Source organism: Rhinoraja longicauda, chromosome 21 (assembly GCF_053455715.1).
Source record: "Rhinoraja longicauda isolate Sanriku21f chromosome 21, sRhiLon1.1, whole genome shotgun sequence".
NCBI classification, from domain to species: domain Eukaryota; kingdom Metazoa; phylum Chordata; class Chondrichthyes; order Rajiformes; family Arhynchobatidae; genus Rhinoraja; species Rhinoraja longicauda.
Window position 1 is genome coordinate 22616708 of NC_135973.1, and position 16339 is coordinate 22633046.

Genomic DNA, 16339 nt, shown 5'->3' on the forward strand with positions numbered 1-16339 from the left:
GTGTCAAACGTGGTTTCAGAAGAGCTTGAAATGACTTAATCAGTTAATTGCAACAGTGCTTATTTTTAAACAAAGAAAAATAGAGACACAACAACACATGTTTGTGATGCTTTATTGACGAGAAAGCAAAGGCATTACATAAAATTATAGAAAAATATTACCATTATTGAGAGAATAGTAACTTTTTTAACTGAATTACATGCTCCCTAATGACTGAAATATGCAGCTGAGGAACAAAAGCAATATTCTGGGAATCTGCTTACTACTTGTGTGAAATAGACCACAATTAAATAAGTTCTTAAGATCAGACCAATGCTTCATAAAATAAAAATAGCTAATTAAAAAAAATATATAAATAAAAGTGTAAAAGAGTACACAAAATATCATAAACCTTCATTGTGAAGTTTGTTTTAGACATTTTTTTAAAACACAAAGACTTTAAGATGCTGGAACCTGTTTCTCAAGGCCTCAGAAACAGCTGCAAGATCACCGAGACTGCACTGGAAAGCAGAGCTGATTGAGGACCCCCCACTTCAGACATTAATGATTATACTTCAGTGCACACAAATAAAAAATGCCTGCCACACCTTGCAAGTCATCACTGACAAGATCGCGGATTCTGGCAGAAGCAGCTTGAAAGGAGGATGCATGTTTAAATAATAAACAAGACTTGACCCCAAGCTTGAATATGCACATGAAATAAGGAAAACTCACAAATTTGAAGAATGTTCCATTAATGTAACTCTTGAAGCGTGCAACCATATCACAGTTTCTCAATGTTTTTCCAAATAAATGCAATAATTAAAATTGGCCACGAAACATAACATTCTCAATCTTTACATTTATGATCAAAGTCAGCTGTATGGTCAAGAATAAAACATTATCACCCATTTAGCTCTTAGATTCAGAGCTTCAAGTCATTTGATGTATGCAATTGACATGCAACATCTTTTGAAACAGCTATAAACAGAGAAACAAGTTGCATTAACTAGCAATGTACTTGGCCACCTACAAGTTTATTTAGATGATGTTCTGTCCTATTGCAGCAAATTAAGCAATAAACTTTAACCCATTATTAAATATCACTTACAAGTGCAACAAATGTGAGCTTTCGTTCACAGAGATCTCTACTTCGTGGTCACCCTGCTTCTAATGGCCTTTCAAAAGTAGTTAAGTTTATTTCTAATGTTACTGACATAAAACATGTTAATATGCAACTTATTTGCATAAAGCTATGCTACACAAATCAAGTTCAAGTGCACGAGATAACACAAGGGCAGCAATTGCGTACAAGAGTCCTCAAACAGTTAGAGAAATGAAACTATTATATCGTTGAATATTTCGTTTGAGGATTTCAGAGCATGGACCCAGAACCCGTTCAAAGCGTGGACGATCCAACTTGACACACTTCAGCGGTCCACGTGCAACTACAGTTGCTGCTCGCGGCCGATTCAACAAGAGGGCAATTTCACCTAAGTACCAACGAGGTGGTTAGAATGAACATGACATCATATTAATGTTCACACATTACACAACGCATTATAAGTTATACAAGCTCTTTCAGTTTATGAAGAATACCTTGCACAAAGAATAGATACTTGATTAGTTCAGGACCTTGAAATAAAAACTGGAAAATACGGATAAAACAAAGGTGTGTTTACACGCAGCAGATCAGCCGGCGAGAATGTTTTGCCCCTGCGACGTATGACTTGCGCATGCTCAGTCGAGATACCAAACTCACTTATTAACCTATATTGGGTCTGTAAATTGTTCATAGTGGATAGAACGTGGATGTAAAAGTGGGATAACATAGAACTAGTGTGAGTGGGTGATTAATGGTCGGCGTGGACTTGGTGGGCCGGAGAGCCCGTTTCCATGTCTAAATTGTTAGATTGTATTCTTGTGACAAGTATTACCAAACATAGCCTGCAAGTGTTCGAGGGAGTTATTGAATTTCGTATGACGACACTAAGTACAAATAATGGAGACCTATAATTTCTTGATTCAGCGTAACAAACTAGGATTGAATTGACTCATAGAAATATAGACAACTTGGGAAGACCATTTAAAGGCTGAGCATATGTTAAAATTGAGTTAGAGTGCCTGTCGCCTTTACATATTCTTTTACTTAATATCTTCAGCTTAAAAGCTGACAAAAAATTCACCCAAGGAATTTGAACTGGGAAGCAGAGGAGAGAAAATTACCAATGTTGAAAGGGATTTAAAAAGCAATTTATGTTGACCATATAAATAAAAAGGCCAGGCTTCCTTCCTCTGATCTGTGCCAAGTCAGTTAGCCTTAATGCAGCTTTAAAAATAGGGAATGTTAGAATACCCTCTGTAAGGAGAGAGGCCAGTGCCATTAGACAGGGATAATGCTCCTGATTGTTATTTAGTGCCTCATGGTGGAATCTGTGGTGATTTAGACATCCAAGATGATCCAAACCTATTTGATCTCAGTTTCTATCTGAACAAATCTGTTTTGCTATGAACATCCTTTAAGAATAACCTTGCACAGATTCAAGTGGAAGCTGCATCTCTTTAGCCTAAAAGCATTGTCTGGATAGTCAGCACATTTTAATATGTCCTGCGTTTGAACTTAATGGAAACCATGAGTGCTAAATTTGACCGAGGACTTTCTGTGGGCATTGCAGATTTTTAGATATTTATTCACAGGGTACATAAAAGGCCGTGGAATGCAAAGGATGCATTTACGCACTAAAGCTCCTGGAGCCCATTGGAGTGAAATCAACTGTACTTGTGGACTTGAACTGAGGGATTCAGGGTCTGTACGGAGTTTGCACATTCTCCCTGTGATCATGTGGGCTTTGCTTAGATGCTCCGATGTCCTCCCATATCCCAAAAATGTTGGTTAATTAGCTACTAAATAGGGGTGGCATAGCGTCACAGCGGTAGAGTTGCTGCCTTACAGTGCCAGAGATCTGGGTTTGATCCTGACTATGGGTGCTGTCTCTATTCCCCAAGTCTGTATCAGTCCCTGAAACTGGCCAATTTCATGTTCATAAAAGAGATGTAACAAAATCCAATTTCTACCCCGAGCTTCTAATCATTGGAGACACAAGAGTCTGTAGATGCTGGACGCTGGGGGAAAAAGAAAAAACAAACTGGTGGAGGAACTCAGTGGGTTTAGCAGCATCTGTGGGGGGGGGGGGGGGGGGGGGAGGAATTTTTGACATTTCGATGTGCCAAAATGGCAACGATTCCTTCCCCCACTATAGACACCAGCTGACCTGCTGAGTTCCTTCACCAGTTTGTTTTTTTGCTCCAAATCATTAGCATCTAACAATGCAGAAACATTTAATTACAAAGGTACTAGTGCACATACATACCTGAGAATTAACCAATGGCAAAGACAAAATGTGATTACTTTACATTATTTTGCATATTTTACAAGAATGTCAAAAATTGTTTTGTTGTGTTTGTTGTTTAACAGTGTCTGCTTTCGCCTTCATATGAATGTCTAATAGCTTACAGATGACAGGTAAGGAATTCCACACATTGCATTGTGACAATTTACAAAATGTAATTAAGTTTTAGTGAATGATGTTGTATACTTGATTGGAGTGGAGCCTTTCTGAGCCACAGTCCATTTGCATATTTACAAATTTTCAAAGCCCACAATAACCACCACTGGAAACTATACAGGTTATTCCAAGAGGAACAAGCAAACAAATCCACATTAAATGCCAATGAAAGTATTCAATGTATTCGATTATCACTTTTTTCGTTAATTACATTAGAAATTATTCGCTCTTTTTAGAGAGATCTTTTTATTGAGTTGTTTCAGAGCTATGTAAAATGCTTATTGTTAACCAGTTGATGACCGATTCTGTATTTCTTATAAATTGAGAAATAATATCAAGAGCCATGAGGGAAGCACAAATATTCATCACATCAAAATCCTAGTTAATTTATGTAATGTCGTTAAATAATGTAACATTTTATGAAAACAACTAACCCTTTAATTTTCATTTGGAAACAAACCTTAAGTAGACACTTACCAAAATAGTCTGAAGGCCCTAGTCTCCCAACCTCCACATATTCCTCATTATCAGATCTGCGCTGTAGCACTGAAGCTGTGCCCTAGTGAATAAAATTGATGAATTGTACATGAAAACTCAAAACACATTTTTTAAAAACAATCAAGGGATAGGAGCAAACAACTAGAATAAGATTCCGTGCTGGGTCTTTAAATTCATAGTGAATACCATCCACTCACTTGATTTATCTATTCCAACTTATGGGTATGTTTTCAATAGAAAAATATTAGTAAAATGTTAATATTATCCTGTACCATCTATGGTAAATCATATTTATTTGGCCTAGATCTTAATTTTCACACAAATATCATAAAATATTAATACGCAAGTCAAAATAAATGTCCTTCACAAAATGTTTTATTATGTTATTAAATAGTCATTTCATATAATTGTGATTGTCTTTTGCGGCAGTGTCAAATTGTGTTTGAAGTGCTTTAGATGATATTAAAAGCACCATATAAATGACAATTATTGATAATGTTGAATACGTTACACCCATTGTGTGCAATGTGAACTATCTTCACATAACGTAGTAAAGAGAAGAGCTTTTACTAATATTAGTATTAATTCAACAAAAGTGATGGTTCAGAATATTAAAAAAACAGTACTTATTTAGGATGTATGCCTTTCCGATTAAATGGATGAAACTTTTCCAATCTAAAATTTGACATTAATACTTACAGATAATAACAAGTAAAACTGCTAGATTCAAATGCATCCAGCTTATCATTGCACTTATGAGATTGTACCAGGATGTAATGTGCCTGTCTCTTTTAAATCTTTCCTCTTTCTAGCACTGCGCTTCTACTTCTTTAGAACATAACCACCTTGTCCAACACAGTTTCTGGCCACCTGAACACAAGTCGTGGTCTGATCAACCACTGCTGGGTCGCCCGGACGAGGGTGTCTGATGTTGAAAGACCCGAAACACCCAATGACCCCAGGTTACATAATTGATGATGTGTTCAGGAGCATCAAGAGATGTATTTTACCAACCAAATGGCAATCACTTATCTAGCTTTCATAGATTCCTTATTGGTTAGGCACTTGTAATATTACAGTGGATAAAAGCACAGATGAAACCTAGATAACGGTACGGCACGGTAGCGCAGCGGTAGAGTTGCTGCTTTACAGCGAATGCAGCGCCGGAGACTCAGGTTCGATCCTGACTACGGGTGCTGCACTGTAAGGAGTTTGTACGTTCTCCCCGTGACCAGCGTGGGTTTTCTCCGAGATCTTCGGTTTCCTCCCACACTCCAAAGACGTACAGGTATGTAGGTTAATTGGCTGGGTAAATGTAAAAATTGTCCCTAGTGGGTGTAGGATAGTGTTAATGTACGGGGATCACTGGGCGGCACGGACTTGGAGGGCCGAAAAGGCCTGTTTCCGGCTGTAGATATATGATGATGATGATGATGACAACATTAAAATAAATAAATAAAATAACAGCACTTTTTAAACTGATGCACTAAATAGCATCAACAATTCCTACATGTAGTTAAAAAACAATCAATCACAAGTTTTGAAGTTTAGAATCAGAGTCAGATGAACATATCAAATAGAATATGAAGGGCTTTACCCACAGGAATAATAAACATCCACTAACTTTTGCCGTTATAGTTTTTGTTAGATATTAAATACATTAACTATTACTGTGGCACGGACGGATAGCAATGCCATTTCTGCTGCTTATTGCATTTTTCTGCCCCCGTTCCTCTGCTGCGTTCTGCCTTTTTGCCAACATTTGAGCTTACTGGGGGTTGTAACTTGTAAAGAAATGCAGTCAGCTCAGTGAGCACCATCATGTTGGGGATTCCCATGCAAACGTGAAGATCCATAACCTGCTGGCTGCTCTTCCTCAGTGATTTCCTGACAATGCTCCAAGTTGGACCCAGAGTCCAGCAGCTGAATGTGAGCTTGCAGCAATCTCCCCACTGAACCAGTGCCAGGTCAGAACTGGTCATTCAAACAAGTGGAACTGTTGATGGCTCGATTCAGGTAATTCTACTTTAAAACCCCGTATAACATGCTTCCAACTTCAAAAATGTATACAATTTTTCATTGTTTTTTTTAAATGTTCTAAATTGTAAAGATATTAGTTTTTGACAGGATAAACAGTTTACTAAACTGGCAAGCATGCTCGAGCCAGCTAATTAATTTATTTCTGTTTCCTGGGCAGGGCTCATTCCAACGCTGGTGCTTCCTTGGCACTAAGTCATGCATGGACCACAGACTGCTTTGCCACTTTGCATCAGGTGGATGCAGGAACTATTTTCAAAATGAGCAGTTTGTACGCAGGCCCTGCTGTCGAAGAGTTCTGGAACACTGTCTTCCAGTTTCCAAATACTCCACATACAAAAACATGCATTCTTTCCTCATAGTTATTAAACTGTGCATTTCCAGTATTGTCTCAATTTATTTTTCATTAGTATTTTTTTTAATATATTTTTCCTGCGTACTATTTCAATTATCACATCTTTTCCAAGAATGCTTATTCCCAGCCCGCTTCATTCAACCTTATTTTAGAGCTGACTCATATTTCACTTCACAGATGCCACAAAGAGTTCTTACATACTTTTTTTTCTTAAAGACAATGACATGTTTGTGTCCTTCCAGCATTTTCAGATTTGATTTCAGATTAACAGCATTTGCAGTCGTTTCTTTTTAACTAAATTATTTCCCTTGCCATCACCAGAATATAGAGCACATCATTCCATTCTCTTCAATCTTTCATCTAAGCTTCAAAGTTGCTTTTCAACTGTATTATGAAAATTATTCTGAGTAATAGCTGTTGAGTGGAGGAGGCGGTGGCATTAACAGTTAATGCCTGCATCATTTGAATATACAAATATAAAACTCTCTTTTATACTTGGAATAGTGTAGCAGGTTATATGCTGATCTGGACAATTTGTGTCCTTGCATATCATGTGAAGTAGGCTTAAATCCCAACTGCTGACAATAATAAACTAATCTAATTTAATCCTTAAAACGTCCAAATGGCATTGATTTTTTCCCTCAAGAAGTTTCTTCCCACAGAAAGTCACTCTGAAAGGTCAGTTTGATTGTCTACAGAGTACCATTTAATAGTGAGTCACATCTAATGGAACAGAATGCTCTTATTTGCCTTCATCTTTACCAGCAGAACAGTTCAGCAATTTATGCAAAAGTATCTGATTGCTTAATACATTACTGTCAAATAAGATAACACGACAATGATAAATGAAGAACATGAACGAGCGTTTGTGCGTAGAAAGTCACAGAAAAATCTGAAAATGTTCACCTACACTGCTTCAGGATGGATGCCATTTAAATGGAACAATAAGTTCATTTTAGGGGGCGGCACGGTGCTGCAGCAGTAGACTTGCTGCCTTACAGCGCCAGAGGTTTGATCCTGACTGTTATCTGTACGGAGCTTGTACGTTCTCCCTGTGACTGTGTATTTTCTCTGGCTGCTACGTTTTCCTCCCACACTCCTGTGACATACAGGTTTGTACGTTAAGTGGCTCTGGCAAAAAATTGTGGATTGTCCCTAGAGTGTAGGATAGTGTTAGTGTATGGAGTAATCGCTGGTCGGCGTGGACTCGGTGGGCCGAATGGCCTGTTTCCGCACTGTCTCACTAAAGTCTAAAGTTTTCATGTTTAATGAATTGGAGATTGAACAATAGAAGAAGATCCTTCCGATTATAAAAGGTAAAGATAATAAGAAGGATAATCTGTACAAGGACCCCTTCTCTCTGCATCAATGATTTTTAAAATCATAATTTTACAATGATTCAACAAATTTTCAGTCTTCTATAGCAAGCAATTCCAGGTGTAGTGAAAGCAAAACCAGAAATTGATAGATTTCTACAAGTATTTTACATTACAAAATAATACCATTGCGTAATGTATACCAACTGCAACAAATCCAAATAAGAATGCTTACCCGATTTAAAGTTTCCAAGCATGTCTAGCTCTACTCAAATTAAAATTGAGATGTGCATACATTGGGGTTTGAGTTTGAGAATGGATATCGAGGCTAATAAATACTGATATGTAACTTATTTGAAGTGAACAAAGTATTTTGGTATAGAGAGCTGAAACCGATTTCAACTACTGAAAACATTCAATATAATGTATAGGAAAGAACTGCAGAAGCTAGTTTAAATCGAAGATAGACACAAAATGCTGGAGTAACTCAGCGGGACAGGCAGCATCTCTGGGGAGAAGGAATGAGTGACGTTTCGGGTCGATAACCTTCTCCAGCTTTTTGGGTTTATCTTAATATAACGCAGGGGTGTCAAACTCATTTTAGGTCACAGACTGGAATGGGCAAAATGCGACTTCATGCGGGCTGGATCAGTTGTGTTCCCACTGCTTTCGTTGCCTTCGTTTTTTCAACATGCTCTCATGTGTCTCAGTCTCTGCTATAACTACAAAGTGTTTCACTTTACGAATTTCATTTCTTATGAAGAAGATTGCTTAGCAAGTATTACTTACAGTCATGATTGGTATTAACTTACAGTCATAGGCTACAAGAAAGTTGTGATGAGAGAAAAAACGATGCTATTTTGGCTAAGATTGTTTCAGGAGCAACACCCTTTCCATTAATAAACCATTTGAAATCGAACATTAGCAAACACACATGTAGACCTAACAAAACAAACAGTGAATGAGCTCCCCCGGCAGTTTATATTTAAGGCAGAGATCAACAGATTGGTTTTAGATGTTAATGAAATCAAGATTTATGGGGTTAGTTCAGTAAAGGGAAGATGAGATAAAAGCTCATCCATGCTGTTTTGGAATGGCAGCAGGAGGGTCTGAGTGGCCTGCTCCTGGTTCTAAATCTTGCTTTGTTATGACAACAGTTTTAGTGGAAGAATCATTATACCAAGTAGCATGCAATGTACACCAAATATAGGAAGTATTTATATCTGCTTTGGACAAACAGAAATCAAAAGAAAATCTTTAAGAATATTGTTGGTGCCAAGCCGAGTTTCTTTCAGTGTGCAGTGTCCCATCGGACTTAACCTGTCATTTGATCCTCCATCTACTCAAACACTGCCTGTGGAGAACTGTAGCTCTGCCACACCCCGCTCCGCTCCAGCCGCGGACTCGCAGCTCTTGTAGCCGAGCCGGATGGGACTGCACCTGGCACTGTGCCTCCTTGCTTCTGTCGCGTTGCCCGCCGGGACCTGTAGTCCGCAACTTTCCTCCCGGCTACCACTCACGCGTGCCTCGAACTACAACCCCCGACATGCTGCAATATATGCCGTCCGCCCTCCACACGACGATTGACAACGCAGTTTTTTCCCCCCCAAATAATCCAGCGGGCCAGATTGGACCCCTTTGCGGGCCAGATGCGGCCCACTGGCCGGTAGTATGACACCCCTGATATAATGCAAGCAGTTTAAAAATCCCATTTTTTCCCCTGTACCATTGAGCTAATGCAATGCTCTCTAGACAAGTCATACAGTGCCCTCCATAATGTTTGGGACAGACCGATCATTTATTTATTTGCCTTTGTACTCCACAATTTGAGATTTGTCATAGAAAAAACACATGTGGTTAAAGTGCACATTGACAAATTTTATTAAAGGGTATTTTCATACATTTTGGTTTCACCATGTAGAAATTACAGCAGTATTTATACATTGTCCCCCCATTAAAGGTCACCATAATGTTTGGGACACAGCAATGTCATGTAAATGAAAGTAGTCATGTTTAGTATTTTGTTGCACATCCTTTGCATGCAATGACTGCTTGAAGTCTGCGATTCATGGACATCACCAGTTGCTGGGTGTCTTCTCTGGTGGTGCTCTGTCAGCTGCATTGCAGCCATCTTTAGCTTGTGCTTATTTGGGGGGCTAATCCCCTTCAGTTTTCTCAGCATATAAAAGGCATGCTCAATTGGATTCAGATCCAATTGGGTGGTTGACCTGGCCACTCAAGAATTGACCATTTTTTAGCTTTGAAAAACTCCTTTGTTGCTTTCGCAGTATGTTTGGAATCATTGTCTTGCTGTAGAATGAACTGCCAGCCAATGAGTTTTGAGGCATTTGTTTGAACTTGAGCAGATATGTCTATACACAGATGTGTCTATACACTTCAGAATTCATTATGCTACTACCATCAGCAGTTGTATCATCAATGAAGATAAGCAAGCCAGCACCTTCAGCAGCCATATATGCCCAGGACATAACACCCCCCATCACCGTGTTTCACAGATGAGGTGGCATGCTTTGGATCTTGGGCAGTTCCTTCTCTCTTCCATACTTTGCTCTTGCCATCACTCTGATGTAAGTTCTTCATCTCACCTGTCCACAAGACACTTTTCCAGAACTGTGGTTGCTCTTTTCAGTACTTCTTGGCAAACTGTAATCTGGCCATTCTATTTTTGCGGCTAACCAGTGGTTTGCATTTTGCAGTGTAGCCTCTGTATTTCTGTTCATGAAGTCTTCTGCGGACAGTGGTCATTGACAAATCCACACCCGACTCCTGAAGAGTGTTTCTGATCTGTCGGACAGGTGTTTGGGGATTTTTCTTTATTATTGAGAAAATTCTTCTGTCATCAGTTGTGGAGGTCTTCCTTGGCCTGCCAGTCCCTTTGCTATTAGTAAGCTCATCTGTATCTCTTTCTTCTTAATGATGTTCCAAACATTTGATTTTGGTGAGCCTAAGGTTTGGCTGATATCTCTAAAAGTTTTATTCTTGTTTCTCAGTCTCATAATGGCTTCTCTGACTTTCATTGGCACAACTTTGGTCATGTTGATAAACAGCAATAAAAGTTTCCAAAGGTGATGGAAAGACTGGAGGATAGACTAGGTGCTGAGAGCTTTCTTATACCTGTATTAAGGAGGCAATTAAACACCTGAGCAATTACAAACGACTGTGAAGCCATGTGTCCCAAATATTATGGTGCCCTGAAATGAAGGGACTATGTGTAAACACTGCTGTAATTTCTACATGGTGAAACCAAAATGTATAAAAATACCCTTTAATAAAATCTGACAATGTGCACTTTAACCACGTGATTTTTTAATTACAAATCTCAAATTGTGGAGGACAGAGGCAAATAAATAGACAATGGGTCTTTGTCCCACACATTATGGAGGGCACTGTATATATGATAGTTTTCTATCGAAAATGCAGCCATAAGCTAAATCGCAACCATTGTAACTTCTGACATAGTCTTGAAACGCAAATGCTAACTATATTTCTCTTTCCATGGATGCAGCCTGATCTACTGAGAGTCTCCAGTTTTTTTTTCTTGTTTTAGAGAATTTCAGCTGTTTTATTAAAATTTTCATTGCTCAATGATAGGAGGCAGAGGACCAGGACGGGCAATTTCCAGATCTCTTTTCCTGATCCATACCAACCATTCTGCCTGGAACATTTTTTTGGGGAGCGTGACTGTCTCACTAAAATGTTGGGACTTGCTGGTAGTGCTGGGAAAGACCTCCTGGCTTTTAATGCTCACCACAGCTCAGCCTACCTGAGGAGATGCTGCATTTCTCACCCCAATCCTTGGTGCCCTGAGTTGCTCCCACCTTTGAAACTTGAAGCACGACAACAGGCAAGCCTGAAAGTGGCAAGTTTGATGGACTGCCAACTTGTTTTTCAATTGCAAGCTAAAATCAAAACATTCCCTGTGTATCTAGATGGGTCAGTCTTTCAGAATCTGAAAACTACATTAAAAAAAATTCTGTAAGGTTGCCTCTGAATTTTGCTAAATTGATGCAATGTGGAGAATGGCAGAATCTTTTGAAGTTCACTTAACTAAGTTGTCCTGCCTAGTTTTACACCTTATTTGGGCCGATATTGTAGGTTTCTATTCAATGCTATTAAAACAAAGCATCATCTTGCTGACTATATTTTGTGAGAAGGCAAAGGGTTAATAAAAACTAACAGCAGCAGTCATCCAGGATAACAAACAAAAATCTACTGTGGGCTCAATCCAGAAATTAAAATGCTTAAATATCACTTTGTCAGTGAGAAGGCCCAACTACTTAATATCTTATTACATAGTCAAAGTTAAAATATGGAATATTTTGCAATCAATACTTATTTAGTTTCCAGGAAGATATTTCCCAATCTAATCGCTAATTACTTTATCATCCTCCTTCCTTTTTTTTTGAAATTGTGATTAAAAAGTTCTATGAAAGTGCAAATGCTTCCACACCAATTACTCTATTGAAGACGTTGTACCTTCCAATGAGGTCTTAAACAAGCACAGACCGGTATGCTTGCATATATACCTTGCCTTGGGCAGATACTTCACATTTATTTTTTGACAACTAGCTTCAAAACTAGTGACTGGTTTAAAAGATTATACGGTCAAAATAATGAATACCACTAAGAATAAAGGTAGAATTAATTCAGCTTGGTTTACAATAACATTTGATTCAGGTGTCAGATTATATTAATTGCTTTCAGAACTTTGGTCTTGGTTTAGCAGTTAACCAAATAATGTACAATCAGAAGCCACAAACTAAAATCACCATTGGGCTTGTACCAAACACTGCAGAATATAATGAATGTTATATTGCTTTTTTTCACTTATAACAAATATATCTTACAATGAAAACCACAAATGTTGCATTTAATAACTTAAATACATCCTTCTCAGCTGCAGACAAGTTTAATTGCCTGGATTTCAAAGACGACTAGCAAGAATATTTATTTGGCAGATCTTGGTAGGTCCTACATACCACACTTGGCCAACCAGTCACATTTTGGCATTTCAGTTAACTGCAGATCAAATCGTTTAGAGTGGCTTGCTGCAAAGGAAAAAAATAATCTTTGAAAGTTTGAGTATTGTAGAGCAATAAAAAAATTGGTAAGATATTTTAGAGTTAATGTTTAACTAATGTTGAAAAATAGAGATGATAGACAAATTAGGAATATCAAGAATGATAGAAATATAAAAACAGAAAAAGCAGTGTTTCATTTTCTTAATTTAAAACTGTACTTTAAGTGCATTTTTAATAATGTTGCATTAGAACAATTCCTGACATTTGAGCAAAGGCACAATCAACTAAAGTATCTATTAACATGTTAGAGGCAAATGCACTTTAGTCAGCTCCTAGATTGCGCATCTATAGCTTACTCCAAGAGCTGACTAATGATGTATTATGTAATAAAAATGAACTGCAGATGCTGGTTCATACCAAACATTGACACAAGGTGCTGGAGTAACTCAGCGTGTCAGGCAGCACCCAAAATGTCACCTAACCATTTTCTCCAGAGATGCTGCCTGACCTGACCCGGTGAGTTACTCCAACACTTTGTGTCTATCTTTAATAATGATGCATAATGATTACAAACTTGCTATAATAGTCAACTATACCAACCTCCTCCTGCTCTAGGCATTTGTGGCGGCAGTTCTCACCTACCCATTTTGACCCACTCTGCTGCTGTAACCATTGGCATTAGTCCAACTACACCCCTCCTCCCAACCGTGTGACGCAGCTAGTTAGTTACAGATTAGCTGCCGCTGATACTTCTCTCTTTTCAGTTTGTTCTTCATAGAACTACACTTATCCCACATTATAATCCATCTCATAAGTCCAGTGGCTTTGAATGAGCATGTAGAGGTGGCAAACACGTGGACAGAATATGCAGTGTCCTTATGAACAAATGAATAAGTTTATTGGCCAAGTATGTACACGTACAAGGAATGTGTCTTGGTGCTCCACTCACAAGTAACAACATAAACATACAGTAACAATTAAGAATAAAGCATAAAACATTAAGATTACAACATTACGGTTTAAACGTGCGAGTGAAATAACCCAGAGCAAAAAGAGACTTGAGTAGAGCTGCTATTCGTGGAAAAAAGCTGTTTTTATGTCTGGCTGTGGCTGCTTTGACAGTCCGGAGTCGCTTTCCAGAGGAAAACATCCGGAGGCTGCAACGAATTATTCGATCAGCTGAGAAGGTGATTATAAAGTAATGATAATTATAAAGTAGCTGTGTCTGGGTATTTTAGTAGCATTTATCTTTCTGAAAATATCACTAATAGTCAAAGGCTTTAAAAAACTTCACTCATATTATACCAGTGACAGATGCCTAAGATTGTAAAGTGCTCAAAATGTCTGTTGTAAAAGATTATAAATGAAAACATCTTTGTTCAAGAATGATTCAAATGATTTTTGGGGAAAGCTTACACAGCCAACTACCCAGAAAATGCCAAACCTATATTTAAAAAATAAATCAGTGAAAGGTTAATATTGCGTCAGACTTGAAGAGGTCAAAACTAAAATTTTAATGTTGTGAGCCATCTGTAGCAAACAATAAGCTAGTGATTGAATTCATCTAATACACTAGAGGCCAAACATTGTTACTTGAAAAGTCACATTGGCTTCCAAAAAAAATAATCACCCATTTGGAAAATGGTTAGTAATTTAACTAAAAGTCAAAATTAAATAAGGAGGAAAATATTGGTATTTCAATTGCTTAATGTATATGAAACAGGCCATGAAGGTCAAATCTTGCAGGTTACAGTACATTCAGAAAGTATTCAGACCCCTTTACTTTTTCCACATTTTGCAATGTTACAGCCTTGTTTTAAAATGGATTAAATTCTTTTGTGTTTATCATCAATCTACACTCAATACCCCATAATAAAAAAACGAAAACAGGTGTTTCAATTGCTCAGTTTGCCGGGCAGCCAGCTCTATGAAGAGTCCTGGTGGTTCCAAAGTTCTTCCATTTAAGAATGACGGCGGCCACTGTACTCTTCGGGACCTGCAATGCTGCAGAAATTGTTTTATACCCTTCCCCAGATCTGTGTCTCGACACAATCCTGTCTCGGAGGTCCACGGACAATTCCTTCGTCTTCATGGCTTGGTTTTTGCTCTGAAGTGCACTGTCAACTGTGGGACCTTGTATAGGCAAGTGTGGGCCTTTCCAAATCATGTCCAATCAATTTAATTTACCACTGGTGGACTTCAATCAAGTTGTAGAAACATCTCAAGGATAATCAATGGAAACAGGATGAACATAAGCTCAATTTTGAGTGTCATAGCAAAGGGTCTGAATACTTATGTAAATGTGATATTTCAGTTATTTCTTTTTAATTACTTAGCAAAAATTTCTAAACACCTGTTTTCGCCTTTTTATTATGGGGTATTGTGTGTAGATTGATGATTAAAAAAATGAATTAATCCATTTTAAAATAAGGCTGTAACGTAGCAAAATGTGGAGAAAGTGAAGGGGTCTGAATACTTTATGAATGCACTGAATGTCTCAAAAACTGGCATTTGAAACACAGAGGTGATTTAATGAAATTTCAAGGAATTTGTCCAACTAACTCAGTGTGAGACATGCAATAAGCGCCTTGTACCTGCAAGGAGTGATCCAATACCCCTTTATTAACCCTTTCCCAAAACCAATCAGATACCAAAGAGAGCATATGCAAGGTATATTTCATCATGACTTTCCAATTCCTTCACCTGAATTATTATAAAGCCAAGTTAGAACCTCTGATGCACCACATACTTCCATTCTCCTCCTGTTTGCTGCAAGATCTCCGCTGCACCACTCATTTCAGGAACAAAAATGGTCTGGGACATATTTCCCCCCAATTATATTCGTTGAATGATTATGGCCAAGCGCACAATGGACATGATTTTCATTGTGTGACAACTCTGAGAGAAAGGCAGGAAGCAACATCTACCACTCAAAAAAAATCTGTTCCATTGGAGATGGAGCCTACAGATACCACTCCAACATCATCACCCACCTCAGAAAACTTCTCCTGTCAACTGAAAATAAATATATCCTACTCAAAATTGTCTGATTTCAGAAATGTATCCTCTTCCTGTCTGCTCCTTGATGGCATGGAGTTTGTGATTTTAACGAAGTTGCCTGCAGATCCAATCTCAATGCAGACTGATGTTCAACAAGACGGTGGCAAAGTCCCAACACTTGCCTTTCTCGCCACAATGCAACACTTTAGCTCAACAAATGGGAAACATTTCAATTTATATTACCTCCATTACATAACCGAGGCCATGCAATCTCAGTCATCGAGCTGCGGTGTATAGACATCACTTACTTATGTACACATTCAAACGCTGAGCCACAAGTCACTGTCGACTCATTCATGAGTTATTTATTAAGCATGAAGGAATGAACCTTTCTCAAAGATTCTTTGAAGATATGTAACTTCTCCACTGAATGGTGGGGAGTACTGGGCCATAATGGTTATCATGATTATCAATTCATTGAATTGAATTCCAAATGAAATGGCATTTAGCCTGTCTTTAGACTTTAGATTTGGAGAGACAGCGTGG

General features: G+C 38.2%; 1 protein-coding gene across 1 annotated transcript in view; it reads right to left on the reverse strand.

The window, feature by feature from the left end:
- Nucleotides 1-209: 209 nt before the first annotated feature.
- prkar1b (protein kinase, cAMP-dependent, regulatory, type I, beta) overlaps nucleotides 210-16339 on the reverse strand; it is a 100339-nt gene continuing 84209 nt past the window's right edge. Inside the window, exons 10-11 of the mRNA XM_078418093.1 lie at nucleotides 4023-4104; nucleotides 210-1472 (exon numbers count right to left, since the gene is read on the reverse strand). Of these exons, the coding sequence (XP_078274219.1) occupies nucleotides 1300-1472; nucleotides 4023-4104 (255 nt within the window). The 3' untranslated portion in view covers nucleotides 210-1299. The remainder of the gene's footprint in view (nucleotides 1473-4022; nucleotides 4105-16339) is intronic.